Source organism: Urocampus carinirostris, chromosome 13 (assembly GCF_059441175.1).
Source record: "Urocampus carinirostris isolate Australia breed hairy pipefish chromosome 13, RoL_Ucar_1.0, whole genome shotgun sequence".
NCBI classification, from domain to species: Eukaryota; Metazoa; Chordata; class Actinopteri; order Syngnathiformes; family Syngnathidae; genus Urocampus; species Urocampus carinirostris.
The window spans coordinates 38,303,560-38,326,161 of NC_142361.1; the positions used below are offsets into that span (position 1 = coordinate 38,303,560).

A 22,602-nucleotide genomic window follows, 5' to 3' on the forward strand; every position below is an offset into this window, starting at 1 on the left:
ACTCGCGAGTAATCAGATTGCTTGTGCTCACGTCGTTTCTCTTATCCGGGCTCTTTTCATGCCGCAAAGCACTGTGGGACTTGTAGTACAGGGAAGAATGTTTCAAATTCTTGCTGGGAAAAAAAAGGCCACAGGTTTATGCATCTTTGTAGAATTCTTCCTCCAGAAGGAAGGTCAAAAAAAAGGCTGGAGAGATGAAGTGTTATTTCCGAGTTTTTATTACAGAATATTCTGGGCGTAAATGACATGCAACAACTAAAAAGGCTGGCGATCACTTTCATACTGGAATGACGGTTGAAAAACCGAAACCTCAAGAATAAAAAGGTGGATGTCCACTAGGGTGGCATTAGCTCAGGAGGTAGGGCGCTCGTCTTAGGATCAAGAGGTTACAGGTTCGATTCCCTGTGTTCTGTGTCGAAGTGTCCTTGGGCAAGACACTGAATCCCTAATGCCCCCAATAGCAGATAGTTGACTTGCATGGCTAACGCTGCTATCAGTTAGTTAGTGTAAAAAAGGGAGAAGTGTGAAGCACATTGTAAAGCACTTTGGGAGATCTTCATCGACAGGTTTCAATTTGATCACAATCAAGGCCATGATTTGGCTACAAAACACAAGGCACATAAGATCATGTCTGAATTAAATGTTAAAGTTCTAGTTATAAAATCATTATTTTGTCTAAATATGAACAATAGAATTTTAATTTTTCAATTTCACAACATTTGTATCCATCCATATATAGTGGAACCTTCTCAATGAAAGCATTTATTGACTTGACGCCATTGAGCGCGAGCTTATGTCAACTGAGGACACGGTGTGGACACTCTTATTGTGAAGGGGAGGGGGAGGCCCTGACACAACGCTTAGTCATGGTGAGTTACCGCTTCGCTCTCTCCCTCCTTTAACTCCTCCCACCTCACCCCCTTCTTATGTGGCGCTCAACCAAGTATATTCTCTTGTCACATTTCATCTCAAGTTTGACTTTATTTATTATTAAATATTTTAAAGTTTTTTTTTGTTTTGTTATAACATGAACTTCACTCTCTCTCTACCCATATTCTATATGGTGTACTGTATACAGGGTGGGTATACTGTATACCTGTATAGGTTTTTTTAAGCATTTTTGAAGGGGCGCCGCTACTTTGCTGATTTTCAGTTTTCGCGGGTAGTCTCGGTCCCCATTAACCGCGATAACCGAGGGATTACTGTAAAGTGTAATTAGAGAAATTTCCACTATCTTCAAGTTTTACCTTTGGATTTTTGCTTCTGGATTGCCCTTTCAATATAAGAAAAATGGTTAACCAATTGTGTTTTCTACAGCCATTGCTTTTGGCTCATTTCTGCCCAGAATGGTCTGTAAATAAAACTTTTGAAGAATCCGCTCATTACCCAGCTTTTATTTTGATATCCTACTTTCTCGCTTCTTGGAGACAAACACGTGGAAGGAAAAAAAAAAAGACTATTTACAACACCTCAGAAATACAATATTCTATCTCCAATCGGTTTATTGCCCGCAAGTTGTTGGAGTTGTTGTTGTGGAGTACCACAGGGTTCTATCCTGGGCCCAAAGTGATTTAATTTACATATGAATTATATTTTAAATGTTTCAAAACTATTAAAATTAGTAATATTTGCAGACGAAACTAATATTTTCTATTCAAATGATAACTATATTGATTTGGTAACCTGCATTAATCGTGAATCAATTAATAAATATGTCAACTTGATGTTGCCAAAGCCAGGTGGCTCTCACAAAGACTGTACTTGTATTTCTTTCTTTCTCTCTCTCTCTTCCTCCCTCTTTCTCTCACTCTCTATCTCTCTTTCACTCTGTGTCTCTCTTTTTCTCTTTGTTCGTCTCTTTCGCGCTCTGTCTTTTTTCTTTCTTTTGCCCTCTTCCTTTTCTCTCTTTTCTCTCTTTCACTCCGTCTCTCTTGCTTTCCCTTTCTCTCTCTCTCCTCTCAATTTCTCTCTCCATTTCTCTTTGGATTTCTTTCTTTTTCTCTCAATATTTCTCCTTTTATCTCTTGTTTCTCACATCATCTCTTTTTTCTCTCCCTCTTTTTCCCTTTCTCTCTTTGTCCCACCCTCTCTTTCTTTCACTCTTTCTCTCACTCTCTATCTCTCTTTCACTCTATGTCTCTCTTTTTCTCTTTCTTTGTTTCTCTTTTTTCCTTCTTTTGCTCTCTTCCTTTTCTCCCTCTTTTCTCTCTTTCACTCCGTCTCTCTTGCTTTCCCCTTCTCTCTTTCTCACCTCTCAATTTCTCTCTCCATTTCTCTTTGGATTTCTTTTTCTCTCACTATTTCTCCTTTTATCTCTTGTTTCTCACATCATCTCTTTTTTCTCTCTCCGTCCCACCCTCTTTCTTTCACTCTTTCTCTGATTTCTTTCTCTCTTCCACCCCTTTTCTCCTACTCTCGGTCTCTCTCTCTCTCTCGTCTTCTCTCTCTTTCTCTTGTCTTTCTCGCTCTTGTTCTCTCTCTTGCTCTCTTCCACCCCTTTTCTCCTACCCTCTCTCTCTCTCTCTTTTCCACCCCTTTTCTCCCACTCTCTCTCTGTCTCTTTCACTCTCCGTGTCTCTTTTTCTCTTCCTTTGTTGCTCTTTGTCTCTTTCTCTGAGTCTTTTTACCTTCTTTTGCTCCAACTTCCTTTTTTCCTTTTCTCTTTTCTCTTTCTCTCTTCCTACCCTTTGCGCTTTCTTTTCTCTTTTCTCTCCTTCTGTCTTTCTATTTCTCTTTGGATTTCTTTCTTCCTCTCCCTTTCTTTTCTCTATCTCTCTTTCTAACGCTCTCTCCCTCTCTCCCTTTTTTTCTTTCTTTATCCTGCCCTCTCTCCTTTTCCCTCCCTCTTTCTCTTATTTCTTTATCTCTCTTTTTTTTCCTTTTAACCTACTAGTCCAGCCCCCGACAGAACGTTTGTTCTATGGTGTGGCCCCCGAGTTCAAATGAGTTTGACACCCCCGTCCAAGTAGGAGCCAACACACGTGACGTGCTTTTGTTTGTTTTTAATGTTGAAAAGTGGGGAAAAGTATTTACATGGAAGGCTTGAGGTCCCCCACTTTGGACACCCCAAAAATTTTTGACCCGTTCCCTTTTTGCGGTCTATGTGAAGATGAGTCCGGCCTCGGCGTAGACTTGGAAGACCTTCTCGATGGCGTTGACGTAGGCGGCGGTGCGAAGGTCCAAACCCAGCTGGAAACTGCTCGCCGTGCGCATGATTTGCTGAAGGGAGACGGTAAAGCTGAGAAAAGGGTAGGCGACGCGAAGAGGAGGAAGAGCTTACCCTGGCCGAGCGCTCCATGGTGAAGGCCAGACCCGAGTGGACGATGTCTTTCTCCGACGCCCCCTGCGGGAGAGCGAAGGCGTCACCGGGGGCGGAGTCGAGACGAAGGTTTGGATTCCCGAGGGATGTTTTGCTAACGGTAGCTATCGCTAATCGCGGGTCCAGACGGTCGTCTACGCTGGTGTAAATGTGCTAGTGCGCGGGTGTCAAAACAGGCGGCCCGCGGGCCAGATCAGGCCCGCTAAGGGATTGAATCCGGCCCGCGAGACAACACTCAGAGAAGCGCATGAGAAAAACAAGCTGCAGGTTGAAATATGTCCACTTGATGTTGCCAAAGAAAGGTGCCTCGAATAAAGACACTGTACTTGTATTTATCTCTCTCTCTCTCCCACCCCTTTTCTCCTACTCTCTGTCTACGTCTCTCTCTCGTCTTTGTCTCTCTCTCTCCCTCTCGTCTTTCTCTCCCTCTCGTCTTTCTCTCCCTCTCGTCTTTCTCTCCCTCTCGTCTTTCTTTCTATCTCTCTCTCTTCCACCCCTTTTCTACTACACTCTCTCTCTCTTCCACCCCTTTTCTACTACTCTCTCTCTCTCTCTCTTCCACCCCTTTTCTACTACTCTCTCTCTCTCTCTCTTCCACCCCTTTTCTACTACTCTCTCTCTCTCTCTCTTCCACCCCTTTTCTACTACTCTCTCTCTCTCTCTCTTCCACCCCTTTTCTACTACTCTCTCTCTCTCTCTCTTCCACCCCTTTTCTACTACTCTCTCTCTCTCTCTCTCTTCCACCCCTTTTCTACTACTCTCTCTCTCTCTCTCTTCCACCCCTTTTCTACTACTCTCTCTCTCTCTCTCTTCCACCCCTTTTCTACTACTCTCTCTCTCTCTCTCTCTCTCTCTCTCTCTCTCTCTCTCTCTCTCTCTCTCTCTCTCTCTCTCTCTCTCTCTCTCTCTCTCTCTCTCTCTCTCTCTCTCTCTCTCTCTCTCTCTCTCTCTCTCTCTCTCTCTCTCTCTCTCTCTCTCTCTCTCTCTCTCTCACCCCTTTTCTCCTACTCTCTCTCTAGTCTTTATTTCTCTCTCTCTCTCTCTCTCTTTTCCACCCTTTTCCTCCCACTCTCTGTCTCTTTCACTCTCCGCGTCTCTTTTTCTCTTCCTTTGTTGCTCTTTGTCTCTTTCTCTCTCTCTGTCTTTTTAACTTATTTTGCTCTAATTTTCTTTTTTCCTTTTCTCCCTTTCCTCTTTCTCTCTTCCTACCCTTTGCGCTTTTCCATTTCTCTTTGGATTTCTTTATCACTCTTTTTATTTCTCTTTAATCTACTACTAGTTCTCTTTAATCTACTAGTCCGGCCCCCGACTAGTAGATGCCGGGATAAGCCATAGATGTGCAAGTTTATATCCCAAACAATTATCAACCACAAGTGGTTGACTGAAATTTTTTTGGCCGGTCCAGATTGTCCCTAGGTGTGAATGAGCAGTTGAGGGTGTCCCTTGCCCACTGCCCGAGGATGGCTGGGATGGGCTCCAGCACCCCCGCGACCCTACTGCGGATAAGCGGTGCAGATAATGGCCAGATGGATGGATTACCCCACAACCTATTTTTTGAATGCGCAGATGTAGTTATTGCTTTTGGTCAACATCGTATGAATTCTGGTCTGCTCTTAGTTTGTGTGAAAGTTTGGTGAAGAGGCCAATATGCTACTGGCTGAACTACTTCCCACCAATACTTTTTTTCATTATGCAGTTCAGATTCTCGCCTACTTTGTGACTTAGCGCGAGATGTTACTGTATTATTCGTATTGTATTTATTAGTCATCAGTCCAAGAGCTTCAGAGAAGCTAAATGGGAAGAAAACATGATAATCCCAAGCTTTGTTTCCATGGTTATCAGAAAACCCGAAAGAGGGCACATGTATCACTTCTCCAGTTGCATGGCCGTAACTGATCGACAATTTGGGCTATTGTTAAAAACAAGGAGGCCATAAAAGCATGAAAAGGGCATGACAATCTTCACAATTGGTGGTATTAAATCAGTTTATAGTGGTCTCCTCCCCTTCTGCATCCACCCACTAACTCTAACGGACCCACCAAAGTGAGATAAAATTCCATTCTTCATTTACCTGGATATTTATTAACAATTTTGTTTAATAATGTGCACATATATTACAAATAAGCAGTGCTTACTATATACTATTTTGTCATTTTCATCTGGGACACAAGAGGTTTGGAGATAATGGTTTCTAACCCCCACTCTCGCACTCAGAACAGATTCATGTCAAATCCCACTCGTATTAGCGGCGGACGCTACTCACGGAAATCCGAGCCTGGAATTCAGAGGTGGGAACGATGGGAATGGCGCCGCCGTGCTTGCCAAACTTGCGCTCCAGACTCTCCTGAACGGACACTAAAGGACAAAAAGAGATAATAGATCCGGGCGATGTCGTTGCCGGTTATTACTTGTTAAGTTTGGCGCCCGTTTCAAGATATTTTGATTCCAATTATTGTGTGTACTGTACTTCTGTCTACTATGTTTGTATATAGTACATTTTATATCTCTTATATGTCAACTTCGACTCTTTTCCCGCACTGTTTCCTTTTCTAGCCACTCATGCTAGCCATTTGGCTCGCTGCTATTGGGATTGTGAGTTACTCCTGCTTTCTTCTTTCAGTGTCACTCCGCAGCTTATGCAAGCGAATGTCACAGAGTCTTAATTCAAGCACCTTCCACCGTTTTTCTACGTTTTCCTTCTCTAGCCACTCATGTTAGCCAATTTTAGCAGGTAATGGCTCGCACTAGCCGCTTTTAGTAGCTGCTCAGTGTAAATAAAGCTTCAGTGTGTATTGCTTTTCTACAGCTCGTCATGCAAGCAAACACCGCTTTGTTCCACGATTCAGGTATCTTCAACTTTATTTCTACAGTTTCCTTCTCTTGCCACTCACGTCGCTGAGTCCTGTCATTCAGGGTTTGACAAATTCTGGTGGTCTTGCAATTTTTTTACTGGCCTTTTAAATTGTTTTTTCCATTATTTGCTATAGTTACAACAATATTGAAATTTTAGAAGAAGCTCTAAAGAATTTGGAACTGTTTTACTCGCTGCTGCCATCTCCTGGCTTGAGTTATCATTGCGACCTGTTGCACATGTAATATGTGCATTTCTTAGACACGTTCGAGAAAACTGTTCTTTGATCTCCCTTTTTTAGATTAGGGTTTGGACTCTACTTGAAGCTGGACTTTTTTTACTTTTAATGCTACACTAACAAAAAATTAAAAAGGCGGGAATGACCATGATGTCACTCTCTAGCACTCACCAATTCCTCCTGCATAATGTGCTCTGCCCCAAACAGCTTTGCCTCAAGTAAGATAAAACCAAATAGGCGCTACCGGCCGTTCTGTATGGAGTTTGCATGTTCTCCCCATGTGTGCGGGCACTCTGGTTTCCATGCATGTTGGGCTAAGTGGCCAGTTTAAATTGTCCCTAGGTATAAATAAGCTTGTATCCTTGGGATGGGATGGGCTCCAGCAGCCCCGTGACCCTACTGAGGATAAGCGGTGCAGATTACGGATGGATGGACTCTTTAAACTTAGTTGGGCCTCATGATTACATACTTAGAAGAGAAAATCTTTAACTTTATAAACACAACCCAGATTTAAAGTATTTTTTTTAACCTTTATACATTTTCAAGATAAATAATGTCCTTTGCTTAAAGTCAATAAAGCAATAACCAAATTTAAATAGGTTTTAATGTCAAGATGAATAGCAACCCAATTGGGTGATTTTTGCCAATGATCCATTAAACCACAGGTGTCAAAGAGGCGGCCCGCGGGCCAGATCAGGCCCGCTAAGGGATTCGATCCGGCCCGCGAGACAACACTCAGAGAAGCGCAAGAGAAAAACAAGCTGCAGGTTGAAATATGTCCACTTGATGTTGCCAAAGCCAGGTGCCTCGAACAAAGACACTGTACTTGTATTTCTTTTCTCTCTCTCTCTCTCATCTTTGTCTCTCTCTCTCTCTCTCTCTCTCTCATCTTTGTCTCTCTCTCTCTCTCATCTTTGTCTCTCTCTCTCTCTCATCTTTGTCTCTTTGTCTCTCTATTTGTCTCTCTCTCTCTCTCTCTCTCTCTCCCTTTTTTCCTTTTGTCTCCTTTCTCTTTCTCTCTATTTCTCTTTGGATTTCTTTCTTCCTCTTCCTTTCTTTCCCCCTCTCTCACGACTTCGCTTTTTATCTCTTTTGTTTCTCACACTCTCTCCCTCTCTCTCTTTGTCCCGCCCTCTCTCCTTTTCCCTCCCTCTTTCTCTGATTTCTTTATCTCTCTTTTTCTTTCCCTTTAATCTACTCGTCCGGCCCCCGATAGAATGTTTGTTCTATCGTGTGGCCCCCCGAGTTAAAATGACTTTGACACCCCTGCATTAAACGAAATCCCTCGATTTCACAGCAAGCACATTTTGAAACTGTGGAAGTCAAAAGCAACTCGACAAAACGAAAGACTCACTTAGCAGGTGGTAGTTGGAGTCCCGTTCATACTTGAAGGTCAGGCGGCCATAACTGACGTGGTTGAGGTTCTTCAGCCATTCGAAGTAAGACACGGTCACGCCACCCGCGTTCAGGTACATGTCCTACACAGGTCCGGGTAAGCATCGAGGCCTAGTGTGGCGATCGGACGAAAGGGCGAAGTCTCACCGGGATGACGAGGATGTTTCTCTCCAGGAAGATGCGGTCGGCCTCGGGTGTGGTCGGACCGTTGGCGCCCTCGGCGATAATCTGCAAACATGTCTCTGTCAGGAACGCGGCGGGCAGAAACAAAAAACGGGCGATATTGTTGTGGATTATTGGAGGCGAGCTGACATAAGGGGAACGCATTCGTTTAAAACGGGAAATTCCCGGCTTGTTTCTCCCGAGTGTTAATGTCAGCGAATGTTATTAATAATCGCCTTGGGCTGCCAAGGAATAACCAAGTTCTTCTTGGTGGGAAACATGCGGTCAAGCCGACCCAAACAGTTCTTGGAAATTGGGTACCGTATTTTCCGCACTATAAGGCGCACCGGGTTATAGGGCGCACCCCGAAAAAATCGTTTTTGGTCCTATAGTTGACATACATAAGACGCACCGGATTATAAGGCGCTACAATGGGAACGTGGACAAAACAGTCAGATAGTTCAGTCCAACTGATTACGCCCTTAACATTCCCAAAGCTTGCAAAGAAGCAAATACCTGTCTCAGACATGTACAGAAACAGTGTCTGTACGATGTCACTCAAATGCATCGTTCCATCATTCGGAAGGTTAAAGTCTTGGGATTCAAGAAGTGCCACACATTCCTTAGTTTCTATTTTCTTTTTCGCTCGCAACTTTACTGTGCATATGACAATGAACACTTGGAATTGAGTTGAATTTAAAAATAGACACTCCATTCCATCCATTATCTGCACCGCTTATCACAGAAACATCGAGTTCAGTCTGAAACAAGATACAGGGACAATATAAAACCCGGAGTAGCTCACCGAAGTCGTTGTGTTCATAATAATGTGCAGCCAATGTCCTCTTATATCCATGAGGGTAGTAAATCCAGGATAATACAATATTTACAAATACAGAATAGAAAAAAATGCTTTCTCTATGCCGTCAGCCACATGCTATACACATTCATCTTTTTCGGCCAATTGCAGGCTTTGTTTTGCCGTTTAAGCCTATGCCAGCCTGTAAATGATAAAAAGGATCCGCCCCTTGACCTCTGAATAACTTTAGCGATCGATTCAAATGATGATTGACACATTGGTTAGCCAATGAAACGCCGGTAAATAAATCCCAGCATACACCACGTACTACTTGGCGTTCGGGGGAAAATCGAGTCGGCGGCTGCAAGTTAGTTGGAAAACTTAATATTGATCCATATATAAGGCGCACTGTATTATAAGGCGCATGGTCAGTTTTTGAAAAAAATAAAGGCTTTTAGGTGCGCCTTATAGTGCGGAAAATACGGTAATTGGGAAAATCGAAAGAGGACAAAACATTCTGTCCGGTAGCGTGCATTTTGAGGAACACGTGCGACATCGCGAGGGGGACAGGCGAAAGTAATTCGGGATTTTGTATTAGGATGTAAAAAGCCAATCGTCTCTGAAGACGGAAGAGACCTCTGTTTTGTACGCCGATAATTAAGATAATTAAACGAGCTCTCCCTCTCACGCCAAGACTTCTCTGCATCTTGTTTTACATATTTTGGGGCATATTCCTCGGGCTGCTTCACGATAATACTCGACCTTGGCCTTGACTTTCCCCGCGTTTTTCTTGGTAAGCTGCTTCTCGCCGGCGGCGGGGATGAGGATGTCGCAGTCCGCCTCCAGGATGCTTCCTTCGTAAGGGGTCGAATTGGGGAAGCCCACGATGGTCCCGTTGGCCTGAAGGAAGAAACACAAGCTTAGTCCCGCCTTCTACGAGACATCGGCGAGGGGGTACCCACCAGTTTATAGTCCTCCAGCTCTTTGGGGTCGATGCCGTCCGGGTTCCAGATGCTCCCGTCGATCTCACCCACGCCGACACACTTGGCGCCGTAGCGATGGAGGTAGCGCATGGAGTGGAGGCCCACGTTGCCGAAACCCTGAAATAAGATTTTGGGTTAGCAGTGCCCCCGAATCAACAACGGCAAAAGTCGCACTGGAGTATAAGTCGCAGGTAGCTACCGTAAATTCCGGAATATAAGGCGCTACTTTTTTCCCTAACTTTCAACCCCGCGGCTTATTCAGTGATGCGGCCAATTTATGTCATTTTTCTAACGGCCGCTAGCGGCGCTCGAGTGTTGCTACCATTAACTGCCCTGTCAAAGCTATATTATTATTATTAAAGCTTTGAAAACTCTCTCGGTGTACCGTCTTTCTTTGTAAACATGTGTAACCCATTTATAATATGTATTTGCAACTTTATATTTTTGTAATGTATTAATTTGTGTTTATTTTAGACACTCATTCTGATATGTTTCGCACGGGTGAATGAAAAAGGAACAAACGCGGGGTGCCGAGTTGAAGTGGGGACCGTTAAAGGTGAGGGACAAACAAGGAAAGAAGAGGGGATAAAAAGTTGGTTAAAGAACAAGGAGTTGCGTGAGTAAATGTGTTCATCTGATATATTTTTCCCACCCTTACCTTTGGAAATACACACTTTTTTTCCTTGGATTACTTTCAACGGGACCCGGACTCTGCAGGTCTGCATCAAACCTTAAGTACCGGTATCATTTTCCGTTCATTTTGCCGGCTGTGATTTTTGGACTGTGGACTTTAACGAAGGACATTTAGTTTCAATCGCGGGACTTGAAGTCGGGTTTGGGTTAATTGTGTGTTTGTATTGCATGTTTAAATGTGGGCGCATGCGGCTTATACAGGTGCGGCTTGTGTATGTACAAAATCGGTTTTCCTCTTAAAATGTGGTGGGTGCGGCTTATAATCAGGTGCGCTCTATAGTCCGGAATTCACGGTATATAGAAAAACTGGATATTTGCATGTACTAGTAAACGTACGTCCATACTCTTGAACCATTTATTTCTCAACAGTGCCTATTTAAAAAGGCAACTGGAATAAAAATACAAGTCTAAGAGAAAATAGGGTTATGTCATCACCAACTTCGACGTGTGGCCTCCACAATGTAGTGACAATTCCAAAATATATTATATATAATATAAGAAAAGTAGTGTGTTTGTCTTGGCGCTTATTTATCATGTCTTCTTTTGAATAGTAACTAGTTAAAGCATATATATATATATATATATATATATATATATATATAGATAGATAGATAGATAGATAGAGAGAAAGAAAAAAAGAAAGAGAGAAAGAAAGAAAAAAAAGAGAAGAAAGAAAGAAAGAGAGAGAGAAAGAGAGAAAGAGAGAAAGAGAAAAAGAGAGAAAGAGAAAAAGAGAGAAAGAGAAAAAAAGAGAAAGAGAAAGAGAAAGAGAGAGAAAGAAAAAAATAAATAAAGAAAGAAAGAGAGTAGGAATTGACAAAAATATCTGCAGCCTTGCATGACCTGCAAGATTCAAGACCTAGGAAAAAAGTAGTGATTTATAGTCCAAACAACATGGTCACTCCGTTTTTATTCTAATGTGTTAGAGCGCCCCCAGCGGTGGAAGATATATCCACAGAAACGCTGCACCTGTTGTTCAAAAGCGAGGGTAAAAGTTGAAATTCTTATTCTGCAGAAGGTAACTAACTCAGAAGTCAAAGCGGTTTTGACGGTTCAACTGGTCAGCTGCTTTAAAGCTTTAACTCTCAAAGTTAAAGCTTTAATTGAGCAGTTAGAGCTTCTTCGACGCTTTAACTCGGAAGTTAAAGCTGCTTTAAAGATTGCACTGCTTGGCTACTTTAAAGCTTTAACTGTTGTCCAAGTTCAAGCCTCAACTCGGAAATGAGACTTGCTTTAAACCCTTTAACTGCTGTCAGAGTTAAAGCTTTAACTCAGAAATCTGAGCTGCTTCATAGCTTGAACTGCAGTCAAAGTTAAAGCCTCCACTCGGAAATAAGACTTGCTTTAAAGCTTTAACTGCTGTCAAAGTTAAAGCTTTAACTCAGAATTTTGAGCTGCTTCATAGCTTTAGCTGCTGTCAAAGTTACAGCTTTAACTCAATGCTTTAAAGCATTAACTCGTTTTTATGACGTTTGCTGGGGTTTCCTCCCTAGAATAGGTCAAGTCAAGTCAAGCAATGTTTATTTGCGAGGCCCTTAATCACAAGGTGTCTCAAAGGGCTGCACAGACCACAGATTATTGCAGAGTGAGGAAAAGAGAAGAGAGGATAAGAAGAAAAACAGAGTTATAAAAGAAAAGAGGGAAAATTGAGGGAAAGATTGAGAGTCACAGACAGACAGAGGGAGAAAGAAAAAGAGAAAGATAAAGAGACAAAAAGAGCTGGAGAAAGAGAAAGAAAGGCAAGAGAGAAAGATGAGAGAGAGAGCGAGAAAAGAGAGATAAAGAGTGAGAGCGAGAGAGAAAGAAAGACAAGAGGGAGAGTGAGACAGAAGAAAGACAAGAGGCAGAGAGAGAGAAAGATGAGAGAAAGAGAGACAAAGACGAGAGAGAGACAGAGAGAGAGCGGAGAGAGAAAGAAAGACGAGAGAGAGAGAGAGAAAGAGCGGAGAGAGAAAGAAAGATGAGAGAGAAAGAAAGACGAGAGAGAGAGAGAGCGGCAAGAGAAAGAAAGACAAGAGAGAGAGCGGCGAGAGAAAGACGAGAGAGAGAGAGCGAAGAGAGAAAGAAAGACGAGAGAGAGAGAGAGAGAGAGAGAGAGAGAGAAATAAAGACGAGAGGGAGAGAGGGAGAGACAAAGTCGAGAGAGAGAGAGAGAGAGAGAGAGAGGAAGAGCGAGACAGAAGAAAGACGAGAGAGAGAGAGACAAAGACGAGAGAGAGAGAGAAAGAAAGACGAGAGAGAGAGAGCGAGAGAGAAAGAAAGACGAGAGAGAGAGAGCGAGAGAGAAAGAAAGACGAGAGGGAGAGAGAGAGAGAGAGAAATAAAGACGAGAGGGAGAGAGGGAGAGACAAAGTCGAGAGAGAGAGAGGAAGAGCGAGACAGAAGAAAGACGAGAGAGAGAGAGAGAGACAAAGACGAGAGAGAGAGAAAGAAAGACAAGAGAAAGAGAGACAAAGACGAGAGAGAAAGAAAAGAGAGAAAAAAAGACGAGAGAGAGCGAGAGTGAGAAAGAAAGATGAGAGAGTGAGACTGCAAGAGAGAAAAAAAGATGAGAGCGAGAGAGAGCAAGAGAGAGCAAGAGAGTGCAAGAGAGAGCAAGAGAGAGTCTCATAAGACAGAACCACGTCAAGCCACCGCTATCAACTGCAATCAAATCCACCCAGAAATCTTTGTTTTTTTTCTGCATTTTTCAAGAATTCCAGCACGAATCGGTCTCTACCTGAACCACAAAGGTCTTGTGACTGAATCCGGGACACATCCCCAGTTTGCTCATGTAGGCCGCTTCGTTGACAAAGTTCTCGACGCCGTGAAAGACGCCTCTCCCGGTGGCCGAGATGCGGCCGTGGATGCCGCCCTGGCTGATGGGTTTTCCCGTCACGCAGGCGTGAGCGTTGATATCCTGCGACACCGAGCCGTCAATAACCCAGCCCCGTTCGCGTTTTCGCCTCTTCACTCACGTTGTAACCCATGGTGGTGGCGAACGTGTCGGCGATCCAAGACATCTCCCGCTCGCCCGTGCTCATGTCCGGAGCCGGAACGTCGATGCCGGGACCTGAGTGAGACCGGGAAACCCGTGAAAAACCTTGCCGGGGATTGGACCCTTTTCCACGATAGAGGCGAAAATCGGAAACGTTGGCTTAGGTCAGGGGTGTCAAACTCATTTGAACTCGGGGGCCACACGCTAGAACAAACATTCTCTCGGGGGCTGGGCCAGTAGATTAAAGAGAAAGAAAAAGAGAGAGAAAGAAATAAGAGAAAGAGGGAGGGAAAAGGAGAGAGGGCGGGACAAAGAAAGAGAGAGAGGGACAGAGCGTGAGAAACAAGAAAGAAATCCAAAAAGGAATAGAAAGACAGAAGGAGAGAAAAGAGAAAAGAAAGCGCGAAGGGTAGGAAGAGAAAAGGAAAAAGAGGAAGTTACGTCGGTAAAAATGCGCATTTTTAAAATATAATCATTATTTTTTTAGCGTGCGCTCGTGTGCCACTACTGGCACGCATGTCATAGGTTGCCGACTTCTGGTGTAGATTGTGGATGACAGAAAAAAAAATTGAGATGCACTGGGATAGGGTAAAGGGGTTAGCTGGAAAAGGGTTAGGAAAAAAGTTTTTTTTACAGTTCCCTGATTGAAACAAGAGTCAAGTCATGTTTTTAGTGACGCCCTTAATCACCAACAGTCTCAAAGGGCTGCACAGACCACAGATTATTGCAAACCACAGACTATTATGACACCATCCCCTGATCTAAAACCTACATGAGGGCAAATCATACACAAATACACAGATATTGTCAACAGAAATAAAAAAATGCCCCAAAAAGTCTTGCTTGTTGTCATTGAGTTTTATGTGCTTTGCAGTTAGGACTCACCGATGAACCCTTTCTTGGCGAGCTCCACGGTGAACCTCCTGGTGATCTTCTCCAACTCGTTGTCCTGAAAAGACACGATTCCATGACGTGGGTTTCGTGAGATGCCGACAACGTGATACCTGTACGCGCTCACTCATTCAAGTGCAGGAAGGAAGCTCGCTGGGAGGACCACCAGTCCAGAAAGCAAGGAACAGAAGAACCAGGAAAGGAAAGACGGAGGAGGTGAGGACAGACTTACGGAATATTTCTTGGGATTGATCTTGACGCCCGCTTTTGCACCGCCGAAAGGAACATCTGCAAGACACAGGTCGGAAATCAGTGAGGGCTCTAAGGGGCCGGGGAGGTCCGTTGTGGGCGTGGCCACTGACCGACCACAGCGCACTTGTAGGTCATCAGCGACGCTAAGGCTTTGACCTCGTCCATGGAAACGTCCATGCTGTAACGGATTCCTGAAAGGTAAAGCACATGTATGATTGTAACTATGACCAATGAAGGATTTTATAACATTAAATACAAGTTACATTTATCGAGTGCAATGAAGATTTTCACTGAGTGAGCTTCAGGTCACGCCGTTCCAAATGCGAAATGTTTTGGCTGGGGAATTTTGATAACGGGGCTCTGACGCAGGAAGGCAGGCATTGTTTGAGAAGTTGTTTCTGGCGCGCCCATGGGAGGAGCCGGTGCGCCAGCTTGCGGAAGGAGACGTGGGTCGAGGAAAATAAGGCAGAAGTTCGAGAGGGAGAATCGAGAGAGGGGGCTTGACAGAGAGTCGAGCGACACTAATTCGGCTAATTCGCTGGAGTTCACTTAGTTAAATACTTTAAGAAATTAAATCTGCCTCCGTGTGGAAATGCCGGTCAAGGCCCTGAAGACGTAGAAACGCTTGGCCTTATTTTGAGAAGCACCACGTTGGGCTTCCTTGGCACGACCATGGGAGGAGCCGACACACCATTTTGCGGGGACACGTGGGCCAAGGAGAAAAAAAACCTTTAGGAGTTATGCTAAAAAAGATTAGCAATCAGGAAATGGTGCTCCTACGACCCTAAGGGATCCAATCACCCACCCACCCAAGGACCTACAGAACTACAAAAGCTAGAATTGTGAACACGTTTGACAGCTGGTTATGCTGGTGTTTTTGCATCTATCCATCTATCAATTATCTGCACCGCTTATCCTCAGTAGGGTCGCGGGGGTGCTGGAGCCCATCCCAGCCATCTTTGGGCAGTGGGCAGAGGACACCCTGAACTGGTTGCCAGCCAATCCCAGGGCACACAGAGACAGACAACTCTCTCTAGGGACAATTTGGACCGGCCAATGTGGGGGGAAACCGGAGTGCCCGGAGGAAACCCACGCAAGCACGGAGAGAACATGCAAACTCCACACAGGAGGTTCGATCTCATGACCTCAGAACTGTGCCGCACACGGGGTAACCACTGCGCCGCCGCGCTGCCGTCTTTGCATTAACACCTAATTTTAGAGCATCGAATTTCTGATTACATTTTTATAAATATAAACCATTTCCAGAATGGAAATGAGTTGAATTTGCTCTACAGTAAATGCATACCTGTCAACCTGTACGATTTTGCCGTACAAAATACGTTTATGATGCATTTTAAGACGTGAAGGACGTACAAGAAAATCTGTACGGAAAAACGCAAATTTGTCAATGATGGGTGCCATCCGGTGTACACCGACTATCACCAAACGGCAAATCAATCGAGTCAAACGAGTTCGCCGCGGTAGCCTCTATCTCGGTATCGTTTTTTTCGTTGCAAACGAAGCGAGCGATTTGATGCAACTGTGCGTATGCGTCTGCCGCCTGGGGATTTCCCATCATGCATCATTTGTGTAGTGAAAGGAAGTCCATCTCTTTTTAGAGAACCGGCTTTTTTGGCTCAACTCATTAAAGAGAGCCGGCTCTTAAACGGCTCACTTGCTTTGATGCATTATATTACGAATTATTATGTATGAAGTTAAGAAAAAAAAGGAAGTATAAAAGGAGAAAATGAATAAAGACAGGTTTGTGGTGATCCCTTTATATTACCAACAATAATTGAATGCAGAAAATGAATTCATAATTTGAATAAGAAAATTCTACTTAATTCTATTTGCATGTATTTTTTCCTTCCGCAGTGAACGTCCAAGTGACTTCATTTTTGAACTTTTTTTTATAATAAACCTCATTCATGTCGAGCAACTCAGTGTCTCACAACAAAATGTTCATTAACAATATATATGATATACGGAAACACATCTACAATATAACATGTTGTAACATCATTGTGCTTGCTGTTTACGTTCCACCGGATGCTAACGTTAGCATAGCGCTAAATCTCCTGCCCGCTGCTATCAATAAACAGCAGCTTGCACACCCCGACGGAGTTTTTATCGTCGCGGCGACTTTAATTGGGCATGTTTAAGGACTGTACTTCCCAAATCAATTCAATACGTGGACTGAGCAATTAGGGGAAAAAACACTGGACCGTGTGTACAGTAAGATCAAACATCGAGTTGGATCCGCCCATCTCTGTCTGTCCCTCACCCCCTCATACACCCCCCCTCCGGAGGAAAACAAAGCCTATACAACAAGGACAGTACAAACATCTTCTTTGTTCCTTTATCACTTTGTTTTCCTTATATCTTCACTGTAAAATGTGGACCTGGAGTGCCACATCCAATTTCGTTGTCACAATATATCCCATGTTGTAACAATGACAATAAAGGTAATTTCTATTCTATTGTATGTTAAACTACATAAATAAACATGGTGTAAGGTTATTTTGTATTTTGTAAGGGAAAATACGACAGTTTGTAAGCGCATGGAGCCCTGGAGCGCGACAAGTATGTAAATGGGCTAAACAATACCCAATTGTAGAAGGGTAAATTTTGTATTATACGCCCATAAAACATCTATGTTAATTGTCAAAATTTCCAAAGGGTTTTTGGCACATTATCTATCTATCCTCCCTGTTTTATTAGTGTTTGCTTTGTTTTTGTGATATATACATATTTGCCTGCTAATCCTAACATTCAAAGTAGTTTTTTGCATGTTTATCCTGGTGTGCCACGTCTAACGTCGTTCTTAACAAGAGTTTTTGTATCAAAGGCAATAAAGACAGTTGCATTTTAAACACAACCCGATTTTTAGTCTATTGTTGGACTCAATCAGACCATAAGTCATTTTTATTTGTAAAGGCCTTAATCACAAAGAGTATCAAAGGGCTGTACAGACCACAGATGAAAGAAAACGAAAGAAAAAGAGAGAGAAAAATCAAAAGAATGACAAAAAGAAAAAAGGAGTGATAAAGAGACAAAAAAGGTGCGCATGAGAAAGCAGGAGAAAGAAAAGGAGTGAGAAAGTAAGTAAAAAGAAGGAAATTGCAAGATGGAGAGAGAAATAGAAAAAAAGGAAGAGAGAGGGTTGGAAGGGAAAAGAAGATAGAGAAAAAAAGAAAGAGGGGAAGAAAGAATGAAAAGTAGACAGAGAAAGTGTAAGGGAGAAAAAAGAAATAAAGAGCAAGAAAGAAATATAGTACAGTGGAACCTCGGTTTTCGACCATAATCGGTTCCAGAACCCTGTTCAAAAACCGATTCGTTCGATCACCGAAAATCGTTTTCCCCATTAAAAGTAATGTAAAATTGTTTTAATCCGTTCCAACACCCTGAATGTTTACCATGAACGTAAACATGAAGCTAACCCAGGCTAATCGTACGTTCGCGTTAGCGTAATCTTCCGTACGAAAGATTACGCTAACATGAACGTGTAAAAATAAAAAAATCAGGTCGTTTACACGTCATTAAGCACCCGGGTCTCCACAACAAGTGGTGAGCAGTTAAAGGATAAAGAAAAGAATTATGAATAGGATTTCTTACCTTTGTGGTGCTCAGCAGAAGCCATGCTGTATGTATAGCAAGATCGGAAACTCGCACACCTTCTTCATATTTTGCTATTATTTCTATCTTAAATGCAATAGTTGTGCGCACTACTCTTCTTTTTTCACCTGTAGCAACTTTGCTGCTTGCACCGACCTTCTTCGGAGGCATAATTAGGGGCTAAAACACTCCGTTCACCGATATTTAAAGCGAAAGCGAAAAGAAGTGCGCGCGCACGTCATAACTGTTCACGAGGGGTGTGGGCAATCTACACCCATACGCCGCTCAGCATCGCACCCTAGCGTACCGGCGTTCGAACTCCGATTTTTTTTAAACGAAAAGCGAAGCGAGAATTTCTCGAAATTTTGGGTCGAGAACAGATTTGTTCGAACTGAGAGGCGTTCGAAAACCCAGGTTCCACTGTACTACATTTTATTTGCGAGTGGTGCCTGGCCCGGGTGACATCAAGTGGACATATTTTAAACTGCATCTTTTTTTCTCTCTTTTTTTGCGCATCTTAAGTGCAAAAATCATCGCTCTCCAAAGTGAGCCTCGTCTTTAAAACGTCTTTGAATAAGCTGTGACTTTTTAAAGGCTTGTTAGCACACTTTACTACAACCTCCTTTTGTTGCCTTTGTTCCGTGATTATGTAACGGGTGTAATAATAACTTTTGTTTTATTGAAATTCCAGCTGAAATAAGTGTATAGTTTTTGGTAAGTGTCCTGCATGGATGAGTTCAACAGTGCCACCTGCTGGTATGGGGTGGGGTTTGGTTTTGGCTTCTGACATGAGACCAGGAGGCGGGGTTTGTTGGCAGTTTTCAGAGGGAACTGCTACTGGTAAGACACATCTTTTGGTGTTCCACAAAATAAGTTTATTTTAAACATTATAACCACAGCTGACAAATCTCTCAACATGCAATGTAATGTGATTGATGTTGTCAAGCTGTTTAGATTTATTTTCGTTTTGTTTCTGTCTTACTAAAATATTTATTCCCCTTGTAGAGATCAAAGAGATCAAAGCCAGCAGAAAAGCTAATGTTGTGACTCATTCATTTGCAGGTAAATTGTACCCGTTTTTATACTCATTATTGTTTTTATTTCTATTTTCTCGTATACATTAAAAAGGATGATGTTGGTTAAAATTCAGACCAAAGAAAAATATGTTGAATTCATTGTAAACATAAAAATCCACTATACGATCTCTTGTTAAAAGTATCTTGTTAAAATGGATGTAAAAATGTATTGTGATATTCTAAAATGTATTTTATGTAAATTGAAAAGAAAGCTCTTTGATGTGCTTTGTTGGGCAGTTTTCAGAGGAAACTGCTACTGAGATCAAAGATATCAAAGCCAGCAGAAAAGCTAATGTTGTGACTCATTCGTTTGCAGAAACTGTAATAATAAAAACCTCATCATCCAGTCCAGCGTGAATGTGGATCTTTGGTGGGACAAGTACCCCGCGGTTATTAAACTGCCCAAACAATATTTGCATGCATACATTTTGTGTAAGATCCAGTTTGCTGGAAATGAACGTGGAACCTGCTGCAAACGATCTCGGCGTGCAAAATCCAGAGCTCGATTTTTCGAACGCAATTCATCTCAGGTGCCGCCCAACCCCACAAGCGCACATTCCTGTCGCCTGATCTGGGTGGAGCCCGCCCGTCAGACGAGTCCCGAACCTTCCCCCCCCCCCCTTTTTTTTTTTTTGCAAAATATCTGACCTCCCTTGCAGGGCGTCCGGTGCTGGCTGTGTTGCGCCCGGTAGCCTTCGATCACCTCCCACTCGCCGCTGTCGCGCTTGATGGGGAAGCTGAGGCTGAGGACGTGATTGCACGGCTTGATGATCTTCAAAATGCCCCGGACGCGTTTGTGTTTGTTGTCCTCACTCTCGCGCGTCTTCAGCCCTTCCACCAGCTTGTCCTCCACGATGGCGGCGCCGCGGTCGAAGAAGCCCTCCACCATGGTGAAGAAGTTGGGGTCGTCGCCGTCGGGATCCGCGCCGTGCGAGTAGCTGCGGTACGGCGGAGCAGGGGGGACCAGGGAGTCGGTACCGGCCAGCCGGTGTAGGGCGCCCGCACCCCGGGTGAGCAAACGCCGGTACATTTTGGGGACTTGTCTCGAAGTTGGAACAAAGTTGGAAATAGTTGACGCGGAAGTGGCAGCGCGATCGGGGGAAGGGGGCGGGGTAATAAACAGCGAAACTCCGCCCCTTTTTTGGCTTCCTTTTCCTGTTTTTCACCTGGGCAACATCATCTGGATCCTATTAATTACCTAGCTTTAGCATTAGCCTAGCTTTAGCTTAGCATTAGCTTGAGCTCCACAAAGAGGTGAGATAAAAGGGCAAAACGGTTAACTTCTGCTCCTTCTTGGGTTTCTTGTCCCGTTCGGTGACTTCACCTGGTGCTGAACATCTGGACCTCGTTAGCTGCTTAGCATTAGCTTATCAGTAGCATAACATTAGCTTAGCATTACTTTGAGCTCTTCAAAAAGATGTAAAAACGGCAAAACTTCCGTGTCTATTTTCCCGTTCGGTGTCTGGGTGTCAATTAAAGGTTCCAAATAGCTTAACGAAACGGTAAATTCTTCTATTTGTGTATCGTTAGTTAGACAAAAGTGACGCTATTATCAAAATCTGAGGCTTATTTGTTAAAGACATTTAGAGTCGACGCCATGTAAACATACAATGAGTCAACTATGGCGTCTTTACATCATGAAATTCGTAATTTTCATCCTTCTTTTTTTCGTCATGGAAATTGATAATACATACCTGTCAACCTCCAGGACGCCATGCCCTTACAAACTGTCGTATTTTCCCTTATAATGGATAATGAATAAAGAAGATAGAACAATAACTCTTAAAAAATCCCCCCCTTATAAAATACAAAAAACTCGTACACCATATTGTTTTTTAAACGTGTTTATTGATGTAGTTTAACATGTTATATTGTATATGTGTTTCGTTGTATCATATATATTGTTCATTAACATTTTGTTGTGAGATACTGATTTGCTCCACATGAATGAGGTTTATTATAAAAAAAAGTTCAAAAATGAAGTCGCTTGGACGTTCACTGGAGAAGGAAAAAATACAGTAAGACCTCGGTTATCGCGGTGTCGTTCGGTCGCTCCCGCGAGCGAGCCCCTAACCCGCGGCGCGGGTACTTTCGGGCGCGATACGCACAACACCGACAGTTACGGGGGTCCCGTACACGTCCGCCGCCTTTCGCCCGCCACGCGCGGACGGCCGCCTGTCGTTGTTGTTGTTGTTGAGACACTCAAGGCGCCTAAGGTAATTCTTAGTAGCGCTAGACCCGCTCGTGGGAGGCTCCGTAGTTTTCCGAAGGAGAGGGGGCTGCGACTGTCCTGTGCCGCCAGGCCTGAGGGGGGGTGACCCAAGCATACGAAGCCTCTGAAGTCCTTAGTACGTTTGGACAGGCCGGTGCATGATTTACGGAAGCCCCGTGGGCAGGTAGTACAGGTGATTGGGGTGTGGTCTCAGCGAACGGTTCGAAAGCACCACTGGCATTTGGACTGGGGGCCAGGGTTGCTCTCGAAGTCGCCCGCCTTAAGAAGAACAGAGAGAGGAGAGTAGAAGAGAGATAGAGAAGGACAGATAGAAAGAGTAAAATGCAAAAAAGGGGAAAAGAGAGTTAGAGAGGTGGGGAGAGAGTAGGAAAGAGAGGGATAGAGAAAATGAGAGACAAGAGTGAAAAGGCGGAAGAGAGAAAAGGAGAGACAAAGAAGGAGAGAGGACCAAGAAAGATAGAAAGAGCGAGTCCGCCTGCCGTTGCGCCGCGCTAGTGGGGTCGTCGGACGAGCGGGCTCCCCGCCTTTTCTCGCTTCGAGCCGTGTGACGCCGCATCCGTCGAACTCGCTCCGTCGCGCGGCCCGGGAGTGACCTCCGCCGACTCTTTTTTTTTAAAAATTTTTTTACCATTACAGACCGCAAAGCTCTGAAGCCGCGAACGTCGAACCGCCAAGTAGCGAGGTCCCACTGTACATGCAAATATAATTAAATAGAATAATACATTTTCTTATTCAAATTACGAATTCATTTTCTGCATTAAATTATTGTTGGTAATATATTGATTCTGATTGGAATGGATGGTGTTATGAGTGCACTGCAGGAAAGAGGTCTAAATATAATGGAAGCTAGAGCTCTTGTTGGTGATAGAAAGGAGTGGAGAGGTGTTGTGAAAGGATAGTGGGATTGTGGACACGTTCTTAAAGATGGGCTGGGCACCCATATGATGCGGCAGGGGTAAACCAGTGAAAGCTGTCGAGCCCTGCTGTTGAACAAAAGAGTGTGTTGTGTCACCCTGACCCGAGTGACATGGCCGCTTTCTGGTGTCCCATTTCATCTGGAGGGACGAAAGCATGACCGACTTGGGTGCCGAGGTGCCTAACTTGTTTGGGCAATTGGG

General features: G+C 43.7%; 2 protein-coding genes across 15 annotated transcripts in view; one reads left to right on the top strand and one right to left on the bottom strand.

Annotated features, from left to right (window-relative positions):
* Positions 1–2,987: 2,987 nt before the first annotated feature.
* Positions 2,988–20,843, bottom strand: glud1a (glutamate dehydrogenase 1a). The gene is made up of 13 exons (XM_088351281.1): positions 19,900–20,843; positions 14,671–14,751; positions 14,541–14,596; positions 14,303–14,366; positions 13,398–13,492; positions 13,160–13,339; positions 9,727–9,864; positions 9,527–9,664; positions 7,951–8,031; positions 7,763–7,886; positions 5,583–5,674; positions 3,281–3,343; positions 2,988–3,219 (listed from the first exon to the last, which is right to left on the bottom strand). The coding sequence occupies exons 1-13, from the start codon at positions 20,279–20,281 to the stop codon at positions 3,100–3,102; spliced, it is 1,614 nt and encodes a 537-aa protein (XP_088207407.1). The 5' UTR covers positions 20,282–20,843; the 3' UTR covers positions 2,988–3,099.
* The window catches only part of shld2 (shieldin complex subunit 2), a 132,366-nt gene continuing 130,146 nt past the window's right edge, over positions 20,383–22,602 (top strand). For 13 of the 14 annotated variants that reach the window (XR_015852451.1, XR_015852449.1, XR_015852446.1 and 10 more), the window contains exon 1: positions 20,383–20,505. The gene's annotated coding sequence lies outside the window, so the exon portion shown is untranslated. The remainder of the gene's footprint in view (positions 20,506–22,602) is intronic. The other variant, XR_015852450.1, reaches the window with a different exon arrangement.

Coding starts and splice junctions, on each gene's coding strand:
- glud1a (XM_088351281.1), bottom strand. CDS start 20,281: ATGTACCGGCGTTTGCTCACCCGGGGTGCGGGCGCCCTACACCGGCTG. Junction 14,597..14,670: donor CTACAAGTGCGCTGTGGTCG/GTCAGTGGCCAC, acceptor TGTGTCTTGCAG/ATGTTCCTTTCGGCGGTGCA. Junction 14,367..14,540: donor TCAATCCCAAGAAATATTCC/GTAAGTCTGTCC, acceptor GTGTCTTTTCAG/GACAACGAGTTGGAGAAGAT.